General features: G+C 47.0%; 1 protein-coding gene across 5 annotated transcripts in view; it reads right to left on the bottom strand.

The window, feature by feature from the left end:
• Nucleotides 1–14071, bottom strand: part of TET3 (tet methylcytosine dioxygenase 3) — a 110167-nt gene that overhangs the window by 34903 nt on the left and 61193 nt on the right. For all 5 annotated transcript variants that reach the window (XM_081961243.1, XM_081961241.1, XM_081961244.1 and 2 more), the window contains exon 3: nucleotides 6998–7088. In XM_081961243.1, coding sequence (XP_081817369.1) covers nucleotides 6998–7088 — 91 coding nt within the window. The remainder of the gene's footprint in view (nucleotides 1–6997; nucleotides 7089–14071) is intronic.

Raw genomic sequence — 14071 nt, 5'->3', positions numbered from 1 at the left:
AGGGGGTGGCAGAGGAAATGCTTCCCACCAGGCCAATTTAGTTGACATGGGGAATTTCAGCAAAATGGTGCATCTTGATTTCAGCAAAGCATAAAGTCCTATAAAAGAAAATGCTAACGGGAGCTGGACAACCCTACCCTTAGATGGGTAGAACCCAGGTGGATGGGCACAGGGAATGAACGTCAGCATAGGGGAAATGCTAAATGGTACATTCCATGGCCATCTTTATTAAGGGATCTGAAAGAGGGACTAGAAAATATTTCAAACCATCGGATTTTCAGATGACATCGAAATGGTTTTGGGGGGGGGATGCATTAAAGGAGAGTGCTAAAATTCAGGGGAGAAGCTGCAATGATGGAGGAGGACCCAGCAAGATAAATTTCAATAGGAATAAATGCAAAACCTACAGTAGAGCAGGAAAAATCAAAGTCATAATTACATGATGCAGGAAGAGAAAGGGCGTTGGTACTTACCTGATACGCCTCTTCTCATAGTGGGGGGAGGAGTATCCAGGATGGGTTGACCTTATCCTCCTGCTGATTGGACTGAGTCAGATAAGTTCTTGGGACACGCCCCTGGCCCACCAGGCGCTGCCCAGTTATCGGCGAAGAACTCTATCTGACTCGTTATGCCATCCACTCCAGACCTTTAGTATGGTTTCAAACCTTTTATTGACATATAACTTAAACATACCAGTGCAACATTCATCATAACACATGTTACATAACCATGTCAGGGGGAGTCTGGATACTCCTCCCCCCACTATGAGAAGAGGCATATCAGGTAAGTACCAACGCCCTTTCTCCATAGTGAGGGGGGAGGAGTGTACCAAAGCTAGCGCGTCCCTAGGGAGGGTCACATACTGAGGGCACATGGCCAAACTAAGCCTGGTGGGGAGTAAAACCCTGCGACCAAACGAAGCCTCCGCCGAGGCAAAGGTATCTAACTTGTAGTTCCTCACGAAGGGTGAGGGGGAAGACCAAGTGGCTGCCCTACATATCTCTGTCCATGACGCCTGGGTAGCCCAGGCCGCAGAGGTGGCCGCACTTCGTGTGGAGTGTGCTGTGATGGAACTCGATGGCTCTATGCCCTGAGACTGGTAGGCCATCGCAATGCAGTTACTCAACCACCTGCCTATGGTGGTGGAGGTCACCTTCTTGCCCAGAGACCCCGGTTGGAATGAGACAAACAGGGCCTCGGACCTTCTATTCTGCCGGGTTCTTCTGATGTAAGTCCTCAGAGCCCTTCTTACGTCTAAGGTGTGCAACTTCCTCTCTAGTGGGTGAGAAGGGTCCAGGCAAAAATTGGGCAAAACCAGCTCCTGCGCCCTGTGAAAGCATGAACATACCTTAGGTAAGAAGGAGGGGTCCAACCGCAACACCACTCTATCCTGATGAAAGATGCAGAGGTCCTCCCTGACGGACAGGGCCTGCAGTTCTGATATCCGTCTGGCGGACGCGATGGCCACCAGAAACACCACCTTAAGGGTTAGAAACTTTAGTGACACTGTTCGCAATGGCTCAAACGGGCCCCCCGTCAGAGCGTCCAACACCTTGTGTAAGTCCCAGGAGGGGTACCTATGTACCGTGGGTGGTTTGAGGTTGGACGCCCCCTTCAGGAACTGCCTGACCAAAGGTTGGTGAGTGAGTGTCTGGGCTCTGCCGCACAGAAGCACTGAAGATATGGCTGAGACTTGTCTCCTAATAGTGTTGGGAGCTAACCCCCTGTGTAGGCCTGCCTGGAGGAACTCCAGCACTAGAGGGACGGTGGCTCTCACCGGGTCCTGTTCCCGGGAGTTACACCATGTGGAAAAGGCCCGCCATGTCGCACCGTAAATGCACTCCGTGGAGGGTCTTCGGGCGGCTTGGATGGTTCCTATTACCCTGGAGGAAAATATTTCCTCCCTCAGGATGCTCCGCTCAACCGCCAAGCGGTCAACTGGAGCCACTGGGGTTCCAGGTGCTCCAGGGACCCCTGGCTTTACTTTACTTTACTTTACTTTTATTTAATTTATAAACCGCGCCCTCTCCCAGAAGGGACTCGGGGCGGTGTACAGTCATATTAAAACAACAATATAGATACATAAATATAGATAAATATAGATGGAGGAGGTAACATATAAACTGTACAGTAATAATTAAAATTAAAATTAAAGATACATTAAAAACTACCCCTAAAAAACTACCCCAGAATAAAATGTTTGCCAGGAGGTTAAAAATGGGACTATAAATCGGCTAGGCCAGCTAATTGGAACAGGTGGGTCCTGAGTTTCTGTCGGAAGGAGCGGAGGTCGGTAGTGGTTCTGATATTGGGGGGGGAGGTCATTCCAGAGGGTTGGGCCCATCACAGAGAAGGCTGTACTCCTGGGCGCCGCCCGTTGGCATTGCTTAGTGGACGGCACCCGGAGGAGTCCCTCCCTGTGCGAGCGAATTGGTCGCAGGGATGTATGAGGTAGGATGCGATCCCGCAGGTAACTAGGCTGAGGGATATTCTTTCCTGGGGAATTCTCCACGCTTTGCCCATAGAGAGCGATTGGAGATCTGCAAACCATGGCCTCCTGGGCCAGTAGGAGGCAATCAGCACCACCTCCGCCCCCTCCCAGAGAATTTTCTGAATGACCCTGGGAATCAGGGGCAAGGGTGGATATGCATAGAGAAGTCCCCGGGGCCACGGGCAACAGAGAGCGTCCGCCCCCTCTGCCCCGTGTGTTTGGTACCTGGAGTAGAACCTCGGGAGTTGGGTGTTGAGGGGCGTGGCAAATAAGTCAACCTCCGGGTGACCGAAGTGGTCCATCACCTCCCTGAAGATGGCCGGATGTAATCTCCACTCCGAGTTGTCTACTTCTGCCCCGCTGAGCCAATCGGCTCTGATGTTGTCCACCCCCGCTATATGCTCTGCCATTAGGGATAGCACATTTTTCTCGGCCCATCGCCCCAGCCTCTTGGCCTCCCGCATAAGGGCCCCTGATTTGGTGTCCCCCCCCCCCCGTCTGTTTAAATGGGCCTTGGTGGCGATGTTGTCTGTGAGGATTAGAATGTGCCTGCCCTTGACCGAGCAGTGGAAATGTACCAGGGCAAGGCGGAGCACCCTGAGTCCAACCAATTGATGCTGTGCGTCAGTTCCGCCTGGCTCCATTGTCCCTGCGCTATCTGATCCTGCAGGTGGGCATCCCACCCAAATAGACTGGCATCCGTGGTCACCGTCACCCAGTCTGGCGTTCTGAAGACTTTGCCCTTTGTAATCGCAGGGGACGTCCACCAGATCAGTGAGCGGGAGACTTCTGCCGGGAGAAGAACCTTGGTCTGGGAACAGCTCCTGCGCCTTCGCTGGAAAGGCAAAAGGAACCATTGTAGGTCTCTGGTATGGAGGTGAGCCCATGGAACAATGCCAATGGCAGAGTCCATGGTGAATAGCAGTTTGGACAAAGTGGCTGGGGCACCCTACCTCCCGTGGCTACCTGGGTAGCTAGCCGTCTTAGGGAAATCTGTTTCTCTGTTGACAGAAAAACCTTGCCTTCCTCTGAATCTATCAGAGCCCCTAGGTAGATTAGACTAGTGGAGGGGTGAAGATGGCTTTTTGCCAGGTTTACGGAAAACCCATGGTCCCTCAGGGTGGTGTCTAGATCCCTTAGAGCCCCCTCAAAAGAGGATGACTGTATCAGCAGGTCATCTAAATAACATTGAATCCTGACCGGGACCTGTCTCAGATGTGCTGCCAGGGCAGCCATTACCTTGGTGAAAACTCGGGGGGCGGAGGACAGCCCGAAGGGCAAAGCCTGGTATTGGAAGTGCGGATGAAGCGGTTTAACCGTTTCAGGTGCAAAATAGCCCTCCAGGCCCCTGAAGCCTTGGGGATTATGAAGAGGATTGAGTAATACCCCTGACTCTGCTGGTCTAGAGGCACTGGCTGGATTATCGGATATCCAGCAGGTGCTGTATGGTCTCCTGCATCAATAACCTCCTTGCCGGGTTATTGGAAACCGGGCAGATCCTGAAGAACCATGGAGAGCTGGAAAGGAACTCTAGTGCCAGACCATGTCTGATGGTGTTTTGTACCTACCTAGCAGAGGAGGAGCGGTCCCAGTGATCCACGAAGTACGCCAAGCACCCCCTGATGGGAGGTGAATTTGGTCTGGCATTAGTTTTTGTGGAAGGAGCACCCCCCGCCGCCTCCTCCGCCACCTCGAAAGGGCCGCTTCTGCTGCCTGCCTCTGTTGTCTATCTGGGTATCTTTGCCTGGCAGCGAAACCCCGCTGGTACTGCCTGGCCCCTGAGTACCCCGCATCAGAGCCCCTGAAAGAGTCCTGACCCTGGAAGGAAGTCCCAAAGTCCTGTCCCCGGGAGTAGGACCGTCTGGGGTAAGGCGTTGCTCTGAACTGACCGTTCTTTGAAGCAGTGGGGAGCTCCTTTCGCTTATCCTTGTTCTCTACGAGGTGCAGGTCCAGAGCTGTTCCGAAAAGGGCATCTCCTGTGAAGGGAGCTGATGCCAGGCTCCACTTGTGGTGTACATTGACCTGCCACTGCCTCAGCCACAGCAGTCTACAAGATGCAACGGTAGAAGCGATCACCCTGGAGGCAAACCTGGCTGTGGACAAGCTGGCGTCTGCCGAATATTGGATGGTTGCCACCAGCTTGTTGATGTCCTGATGCACTCTGACCTTGGTGACGGGGATTCGTTGCTGCAGCTCCTGTAGCCAGAGTAAGGAAGACTGGTTGAAGAAGGAGGCGGTGGTGGCTGCCTTCACCGCCCAGGCCGCTGCTTGATGCCCCTTTTGGAGGGTGAGATCCGCCTTCCTGTCCTCCAACTTCAGAGCTTCTTCTGGTTCCCCTGGCAGGTTAGTTGGGGTGTGCAGTGCCCGTACTGGATCATCGATGGAGGGCTGAGATAGCACCCCAGCCATGTCCTGATCCACATTGAAAAAGATCTTGTCTGTGGATGTGGGCGTGGGACCCGCTGTGTCGGCTGCCCACTGGTGCTTGACCGACTCCAGGAAGGCCTTGGGGGTTGGCACTGTGTCGGTCTCAATGGCCTTCTCATCAAAAATGGTTTTTGCAGAGAACCCCTGGAGCTGAGGTGGTGCTTCTGCTGCTCTGTTTCCAAGCTTGGCTGCTGCCTTGGCCTTGAACAGGAGCGACTTGTACAATGAGGGCTGGAACAACCTGGTGAAGGCAGGCTTAGGAGGGGGCATGCCCTCGTCCTCAGATAGTTTATCTTCCCTGACTTCCCCCTCCTCGCCATCCAAGTCACTGTCCTCCTGTGATGAGGCTGAGGAACTGGACATATCTTCCCCATGGTCTACCAGGCTTTCTGGTACCCTAGGAGATAATGCCACCTGGGGCTGCACTTGTGGCTGCTGAAATGCCGCTGTCATGCATTGCTGGAAGGCCCGCATCATAAGGTCCTGAAAGTTGGGGACCCCTGTGGGGAGTTGCTGGCTGGAACCCATGCCCACCTGTGCAGGAGGGAGATCCAGAGGTGGAATCCCCGTGGGCAGGGCTGAACCCGGTGAGGCTGTATGTGGGGGGGAATGCCACCCCTGAGCAAGACCCCAAAGACCTGATGTGACAATTGGGATCCTTACCTGCAATGTGGGTTCCTCCCCTGTGGCCCCGCTTGAGGCAGGAGCTCCAGGGGCCTTCCCCTTCTGTCCCAGGCCTGGGGTGGACTTATGGCCACTTGCTTTCTTGTAGAGCTGCTCCAGTTTCCTGCGCCTTCGCCTTTCATACTTGGAGGCTTTGGCAGGTTTGTGACCACCCTCTTCCAGCTCTGCCCTGGGGGAAAGGTGCTTTTTTTCTTTTCTTTAGCCTTTCTACCCCCCCCTCTCTGGGCAGCCCTTGGGGTGGTCATTAACCCTGGCTGGTCCTCTGCGCCTCTGGTGGGGCTGCTGTCCATTGCTGCAGGTGCTGGACTCCTGCTGGTCTTCTCGTTGTCGCTGGCCCCCGCCATCTTGGAACACGTGGTTCCTGCCAGCTTCAAGATGGCGCCCGTGCCAGGAGACAAAAGCCACTTCTTTTAAATCCTGCTCTGGCGGCTTTTGCTCCGAGGAGCTGCCGTGCGCCTCCACCACCGGTTTCTTCGTTCCCCTCTGCCTCTCTCTGGCTCTAGGGGCTTGGCTCTGCCCGTGGACTCCCTCCAATGAGGTGAGCCATGTGGACGATGGCGCGGGCGCTCCGCAGTGTGAGGGAAGCCGCAGTTCGCTGCTCTACCCAGTGGGGAGCAGCGGAGCGCTCCGGCGCCCGGCAGAGCTTTTTGGTGGCGAGGCTCACCTTCTGGGCGGGGATCCAGCACCTCCCTCGCCTGCCGGTGTTCGCTCCGCACCCCGCGGTGCTGGGTGATCCGCGGCTCGCGGTCCAGCGTCTCTGGCTCCTCCGCGGCAGGGCTTGCCTTTGGAAGGCTTGCGCCCTCTGTTTCTTGCTTGCCGGCAGAATTCCTTTTCTGAGTGATACTTGTCTCACTCAGATGCCTGGGCAGCTTGCCCCCGAAGGACCTTTTGGCAAAGTTTTCCTCCGCTCGGGGAGCTGTCCCACTCGCTTGCGGCTGTTGTGATGATTTTCATTTTCTTTCTTTCACTTTTTTTTGCCAACTTTATTGGAGATCCAGGATGGCAAACCCTCCAGTTGAGGACTGAGTCAATAACTGGGCAGTGCCTGGTGGGCCAGGGGCGTGTCCCAAGAGCTGATCTGACTCAGTCCAATCAGCTGGAGGATAAGGTCAACCCATCCTGGATACTCCTCCCCCCTCACTATGGAGAAAGTGGACAGCAATGTATACAAATGGATGTGACTATCTTGGTGAATCAACATGAGCCCACAGCCTGATGCAGCTGCTAAAAATGCAAATGCAATCATTGTCATCATAATCCATATTCTCTGTCAAGATCAAAGAAGTCCTCCTTATTCTGCTAAAAACCAGTGGCTTCATTTCTGGGTATGAAAAATTGATATACCAGTGGAGGCATTTTCTTTTCAAATTCTTCAGGATCCCTATAGTGGCTTACCGTTCCTCCATAAGTTCCCTAATGGATGCCACGGTTGGTCCAGATCCCAGATGAGTGTAATATGGCCCCTCATCTTTTTCAACTATTTGTTCTGTTGAGAAAGCAAGAACAAGCAATTAGTGTTTTTGTGGCCAAGGAATGGAAATCATTGACTGATGGCAGGTCACTCAAGGGACTGTCCCCATGCTGAACAAGCACCCAGAGCAAACTTTAAATGCCTTTTGTAAGTTGGGGGGGTGGGTGCTTTTCCTGGCATAAGCAGTGAAAGGAGACTCCCCATGTTGCCCACTTTTCTGCGTTTGGCAGACAAGGGATATTTCAAAGAAGTAAACCTTCCAACCTTTTCTCAAGAGCAGCTGACACTTCCAACAGCAAAGGGAAACTGCTTTCTAATGACCACTTTACTCACTGTCTCCTTTCAACTTTCAACCAATTAAATATTGGACAGTCAATTGCTGCACTGGATAGCATTCAGTTGTTTTTAAAACCCCTCCTGGTCAACAAAAGATCCTTTAAAGGATTAAAGCAAAATGTTTTCAATTAAAACAAAACATCTGGGACAGTGCCACTGTAAGGACCAAGCAGTGTTCACGCCTGTATGAGCGGCTGCAAAATGATGCCTCCCTGAACAGCCCCTCCTCATCCCGCAGCCCCCATTGGGAAGGATTTCTGATGCTGTCATTCCAGGGTGTTTCCACAGGGGGTTCACTGTGGCTTCCTTCCTGCCCCAGGACAAAACTCTCTCCTGACAGGACAAAACAACAACCCAAGGAGTCCAAAGAAAGCTAAAGGAGACAAACACATCTGTCTTCCTAGATGAACCTCCTTCTCCTGTTCCTGCAGCCCTCTTCTTCCAGCTCATAAAATAAAATCCAGCTCACACGAATGACTTTGTAAGATCAAAGGGTGATCAAAGGATGGTGTTGCCTGCAGTCACCTACCCCATCTCAGAAAAACAGCTGGTCTATCCAGCTCAGATCCATTTAAACAGAGTCCAGAGAAACTTAAGCTTGAGCTACGTGTTCCCTCCTCCCCCCGCCCCCAGATCACTCCTCCCCATTGTAAGCCCCTTAACACCTTCATTTCATGGGGAGGCCAGAAAGCAATGCAGGGGGGCATAAACCCACCCACCACCAAAACAGAGGTATGACAATCTTAAACAGACTGAGAACTAAAGTTGGAGGAAGAGAAATGCTATGTTAAAGTTGAAAAGAAATACTTTTCTGCAGTCTCAAACCAGAAAGTTGTCCAAAGGTAACCAAGCCTTATCCCAACACAAGGAAGAACGGATGAGATGCGGTGGGGGTTCTTACAGCACACTAAACCCAGTAAATAAAACGTAATAGCTGTGCTGATCTCTCATGCAGCATTCACACAGACTATTCCAGCATAACGTGACGGCTAAAATAATAGTCAGCTTTTTTACCTAAATTACGAGAGCTGCCCAATTCCATTTTCGCTTAGGGTAAGTGGGGAGAAGCCACCCAGAGAGCATTTTAAATAGAAGAGTAGTATAAAATAGCTTAGTTCACTTTTAAAGAACTCAGCTCCATGGAATCATCTAAGGCAGGGATAGCAAACCTTTTTCGCCTCGGGTGCCAACATGCTCGTGTGCAAACCCCATAATTTAATGGTCCCCATTAAGTGGCTCCTGTGCATGCGCATGTGACCCCCCTCACTGCCCCGTGCATGTGGGCACAGCTTTCTTGGAGTCTAGGGGGGCAAAAAACAGCCCAACACACAACCAGAAATTTGGGAACAGACTTCTGGGTTGCCCGTTGGGCCATTTTTCTCTGGAAGCTTCAGGAGAAAATGCACACTGGAGCTGACAGGGCAAAGCCTCACGTGCCCTCAGAAATGGCTCCATGTGCCACCTGTGGCACACGTGCCATAGGTTCGCCATCATGGATCTAAGGCTTCTCCATCACCCGACCAGTCTCTCCAAGGACCACACAGAGCTATGAAATCAGAGTGCTTCCGAATTTGATGGAAGAACTTTTGGGATGAGGGTGCAGGCAGATTTCAAGAAAAAGAGCTTGAACTTCCAAGCTTAACACAAACTGCCTTCCGGCAAATCTCGAATTCAGAATCCAACTTCTTGCTCTAAGGATAATGATTGCCTGCTGTAAGAAAAAGCTTTCCCTGCTGAAAGGCCTTCCTTGGTGAGTTCAAAGCACTAGCAGCTTTCCCAGCTTGATCCAGAGAACACCGGAATCCAGATTCTCTGGAGAGAGTAGAGTCCTGTCGCTCTTGATTTAGTGCCTGTGTTAATTACTCAGAATATCAATGAGGGACCCAGCTGGCTTCGGGATTTCCCTCTCCCTCCCCATAACTCATATTTGATTTGCTTGTCGTTCACTGTCGTTAGCTTCAATGCCCGTCAGCTTCAATGAGCCTTGCTCAGAGTTTCAAAGTTGGTTCTTCCAATTCAACCTGAGGCCGGAAATGGAAAGAGGGTTGCCTTATTTCACTTCCTATTCCCAAAATAAAGGAACTGAACACTGAAATGAAAACAAAGCCTATCCTGTCCTTTTTTTTTTTATTAAAAGAGTTTTGTACAAACAAATTTTCCCCGTTTTCACCCCCCCCTCCACACAATATAAATCTCATACAAATGCTATACCCCCCCAACCCCCCTGCAAAAATTCACATTCAAATATTATACCAAACACTTTACCCCCTCCCCTCCCCCCATCTTAAAATAGATTACTCATAACCCCTCTCCTCCCAACAAACACTATATAAATTTCTCTTAAATTAATAATAACACATTGATCATTTTCTAAGCTAATTTAACATCTATAACTCTTAATATAAATTTCTCCTAGCCTAATCATTAATCCCATCTTCTAATTTATTCATACATATATATTGCCCCACCCTCCACCCTAACCCTCCCCCACCTCCCACACAAACCCACCCCCCTGACTTCCGCTGTATACCACTCTAACAATTCCAAACATCCCATATACTATTTACTCTGATCATCTATCGGTCTAAACATTCTTACCTAAAGACTAGATAATAACTCCTAGTCTGATATTTATTCTGTATATAATCAATCCATTTTGCCCACTCCTGTGTATATTCCTCCTGTTTCTGAGCTTTTAAGAAAGCTGAGATTTTTGCCATTTCGGCGAACCCCGCCACCTTCTGAATCCATTGATCAATTGTCGGTAAAAAATCTTTTTTCCAATGTTGCGCAATCAACAACCTAGCTGCTGTAACCATATACAAGGCCAATTTTGTTTCCCCTTTGGTAAAATCCTTAACTATACCCAATAAAAACATTTGCGGAGTGAATTGTATTCTTTTCTTAAATACATTCTGCATAACCCACCATATCTTTATCCAAAAAGCTTTCACCTTGTTACAAGTCCACCATACATGAAAAAAAGTAGCATCTAGACACCCGCATCTCCAGCATTTTGGTTGAACATTTGGGTACATGCATGATAATTTTTTAGGATCTAAATACCATCTGTAAAACATTTTATAAAAATTCTCCCTTAAATTCTGTGACTGTGTAAATTTAACATTCTGAATCCATATTTTTTCCCACGTTTCCAACATAACCACTTCACCAAAATTCTGAGCCCATTTAATCATACAATCCTTAACCAATTCATTTTCTGAGTCTCTTTCTAACAGTACATTATATATTCTTTTAACTTGTTTTGGACCAGTCTCTTTTATCTGCTTAATCAGTTCCACTTCTTTATCCATAAAACCGACCCTGCGATCTTCTTCCCATCTCTTCTGAAGCTGTATATAATGTAACCAATTTAAGGTAATTCCTTCTTCCAACAGCTGTTCCAAAGTTTTTAACTTCCATTCGCCCCCATCAGCAATAAGCACATCTTTATATAAACAACCCCCGAGTGACTTAATATTCATAATCCCCATGGTGTCTGCAAGATCCAACCAAAGCGGTATTTTATAATCCCAATTGGGCCGGTGCTTCTTCCATATTCTCATCAAGGCACTACGGAGAGCATGGTTGTTGAACACTTTATCCACCCTATCTTCATAAAAAAGATATGCATGCCATCCCAGAGCAAGATCATGGCCTTCTATATTCAGCAATTCCATTTTTGTTTTCCCGAACCAATCTGCTACATGCGTTAATACCGCAGCTTCATAATACAATCAAAGGTTTGGGAGTCTAAGGCCGCCTCTTTCACGTGTATCTTGCATAATCTTCATCTTTACTCTCAGTTTTTTCTCCTTCCAAACAAATTTATTTAATGTTGTTTGCCAATTTAACAAGGTTTTATCTGACTTAAGCACCGGAATCATCTGGAATAGAAAGATAAATCTAGGTAGAATGTTCATTTTAATTGCTGAGATCCTTCCAAGCAAAGACAATTGTAACTTTTTCCACGCTTCAAGATCTTTCTGTATCTTTTGCCACAACACTTCATAGTTATTTGAGAAAAGTTTTGTGTTTGATTCTGAAATTTGTATTCCTAAATATTTAACTTTAGAAACTATTTCAAAACCTGCTAAACTTACAAGTCTCTTTCTTTGAGTCTCTGTCATGTTTTTAACCATCATTTTCGTTTTGTTTTGATTTAGTCTAAACCCAGACACCATGCCAAATTCTATTATGATATTTTTCATCTGGATTATCGATTTCAAAGGATGTGAAAGGGTAACAACCAGATCATCGGCGAATGCTCTAGTTCTGTATTCCTTTTGCCTGATAGCTATGCCATCTAAGGATTTTGAGTCCCGAATTGCGTTCAACAAGACTTCCAAAGTTAAAATAAATAACAATGGGGATAATGGGCAACCTTGTCTTGTGCCTTTTTGTATCTCGAAAGTTGTTGACAAATCTCCATTAATAATAAGTTGTGCATTTTGTTGCTGATAAATTGCTCCAATCGCCTGCCGCAATCGTGGTCCCATATCCATCTTTTCCAAAGTCTTGGTTAGCAAGTTCCAATTCACTCGATCGAAGGCCTTCTCTGCATCCAAGAAAACCAGCACTGCAGAGATCTGCTTATTTTTATCAAGATAGTCAATTAAATCTATGAGTTGCCTTACATTCTCCTTCATATGTCTGCCTTCAATAAATCCTGCTTGATCATGATGAATAATCTCTTGAATAACCGGCATCAATCTGTTGGCTAGTACCTTAGCAAATATTTTATAATCTGTGTTCAGAAGAGATATCGGCCTGTAATCCTCTGGTTTCTTAGGGCCCTCTTTGTCTTTAGGTATCAATGAGATAAAAGCCGCTTTCCATGAGGAGGGTATTTTACCTCCTTGTTGTATATTACAAAATAGTTGTGTAAGATATTCAATCATTTCCAGTTGTAAAGTTTTATAGTACATTGCAGTCAAACCATCAGTCCCTGGAGCCTTAGTTAATTTAAGTTGATTTATAACTAAAGTGATCTCGTCAGCAGTTATCAGACGTTCCAGATTTGCCTTTTGAAGCACAGAAATTTTAGCAACCCTTTTTCCTTGCAAAAAATCATCTATTGACTTGTTCTGTATATTATCCTGTATATATAGCTTAGTATAATAGTCCACAAATGATTTTTTAATCAGATCTTGTTGATATACCATCTTCCCTCCATACTCAATTTTATCAATAATTCTATCATTCGTATTCCTTCTCAAAGTATAAGCCAACCGCCTACCAGGTTTATTAGCGTTAGCAAAGGTGTTATGTTTGGCAAATTGTAAGTTAGTTGCTGTTTGTTCTGCTATAAGCATCTGAAATTGATCTTTCAACAGCTTTAGCGCCATCTGGAGCGCCTGGTCATTCGGGTTTGTTATAAGCAACTGTTCCTTATTTTTTATTTCATCTTCCAATTCCATTCTCCTTTTCTGTCTAGTTTGTTTATGTTTAAAGTTCATATGTATCAGGACCCCACGCATGTAAGCTTTACTTGCATCCCAAACTGTTTCAATGGGAGTACCCTTATTCATATTAAAACTGAAAAATTCCTTCATATGTTTTTTAAGTTCATCAACATTTTTTTCATATCTAAATAAATTCTCATTTACTCTCCAGGACCTTCTTGGCCTCTTCCCTAACTCAATTTGTAACCACACCGGGCTGTGGTCCGTTAGTGTCCTGGAGAATATCTTCATTTTCTTAGCTTTAGGAAGTAAATCCGGTGTTAGTAAAAAGAAATCAATCCTTGAAAAGGATTTATGTCTATCTGAGTAAAAAGAAAAGTCCTTCTCATTTGGATGTTGTGTCCTCCAAACATCTTTTAATTTCAAGTCGTCTTGTAAGTCAAAAAAGGCCTTTGGTAATTTGGTAGAGAGTTTAGTCTTTGTACTCTTATCTATCCTTGGAGAAATCACTCCATTCCAATCTCCCATTATTAGAATACTCTTAAAATTCCAATCTAAAATTTTTAAATGAAGCATCTTATAAAAGCTTTCTTGTTGTTGGTTGGGAGCATATATTCCTAGCACCAAAATAGGACCAAGGTCTGTATCAAGTTCAATTGCTATATATCTACCAGTGTCATCCACCTCTATGACTTTGGTTGAAAATCTTTTATTTATGTATATCACCACTCCATTTTTCTTTACCAAGTTAGAGGCAGTGTAAGATGTTCCCAATTTTGAATTAACTAAATACTTCTGATCTTGCAACCTAATATGAGTCTCTTGAAGACAAACAACGTCATTATTAAATTGCTTCAAATAATAAAATATTTTTTTCCTTTTTTGTGGGGAATTCAATCCATTCACATTCCATGATAATAATTTAAACATCTTTTGGCCTGATCTGGAGCGTTGAGAGCATTTGCTGAAGGTCTCTTTCCACAAGACTAATCTTCGGCCCTGCTCCTCCCATGGCTCCGATTTGCTTCTTACCTTCCTTCTTGGCACATTGTACTTGGGGCTTCCCCTGCTTGTGAGATTCTAGCATTTGTCTAGTCGTAGATCTAGTAACGCGTTGTTCCACTGGTTTGAGTACTGGCATTTCAATGAGGGTTTTGGACGGTTCCTCCTCCAAGAAAGAACATAAAAGAGATCCAGAGGGGTCCACTCGTGATCCACCAGGAGCACCCTGAACTTCCTTCTTTTGCACCTGCTTTC

This window comes from Natrix helvetica (genome assembly GCF_964273705.1).
Source record: "Natrix helvetica genome assembly, chromosome: 8".
NCBI classification, from domain to species: Eukaryota; Metazoa; Chordata; class Lepidosauria; order Squamata; family Natricidae; genus Natrix; species Natrix helvetica.
This window is presented reverse-complemented; position numbering and strand designations above follow the sequence as displayed.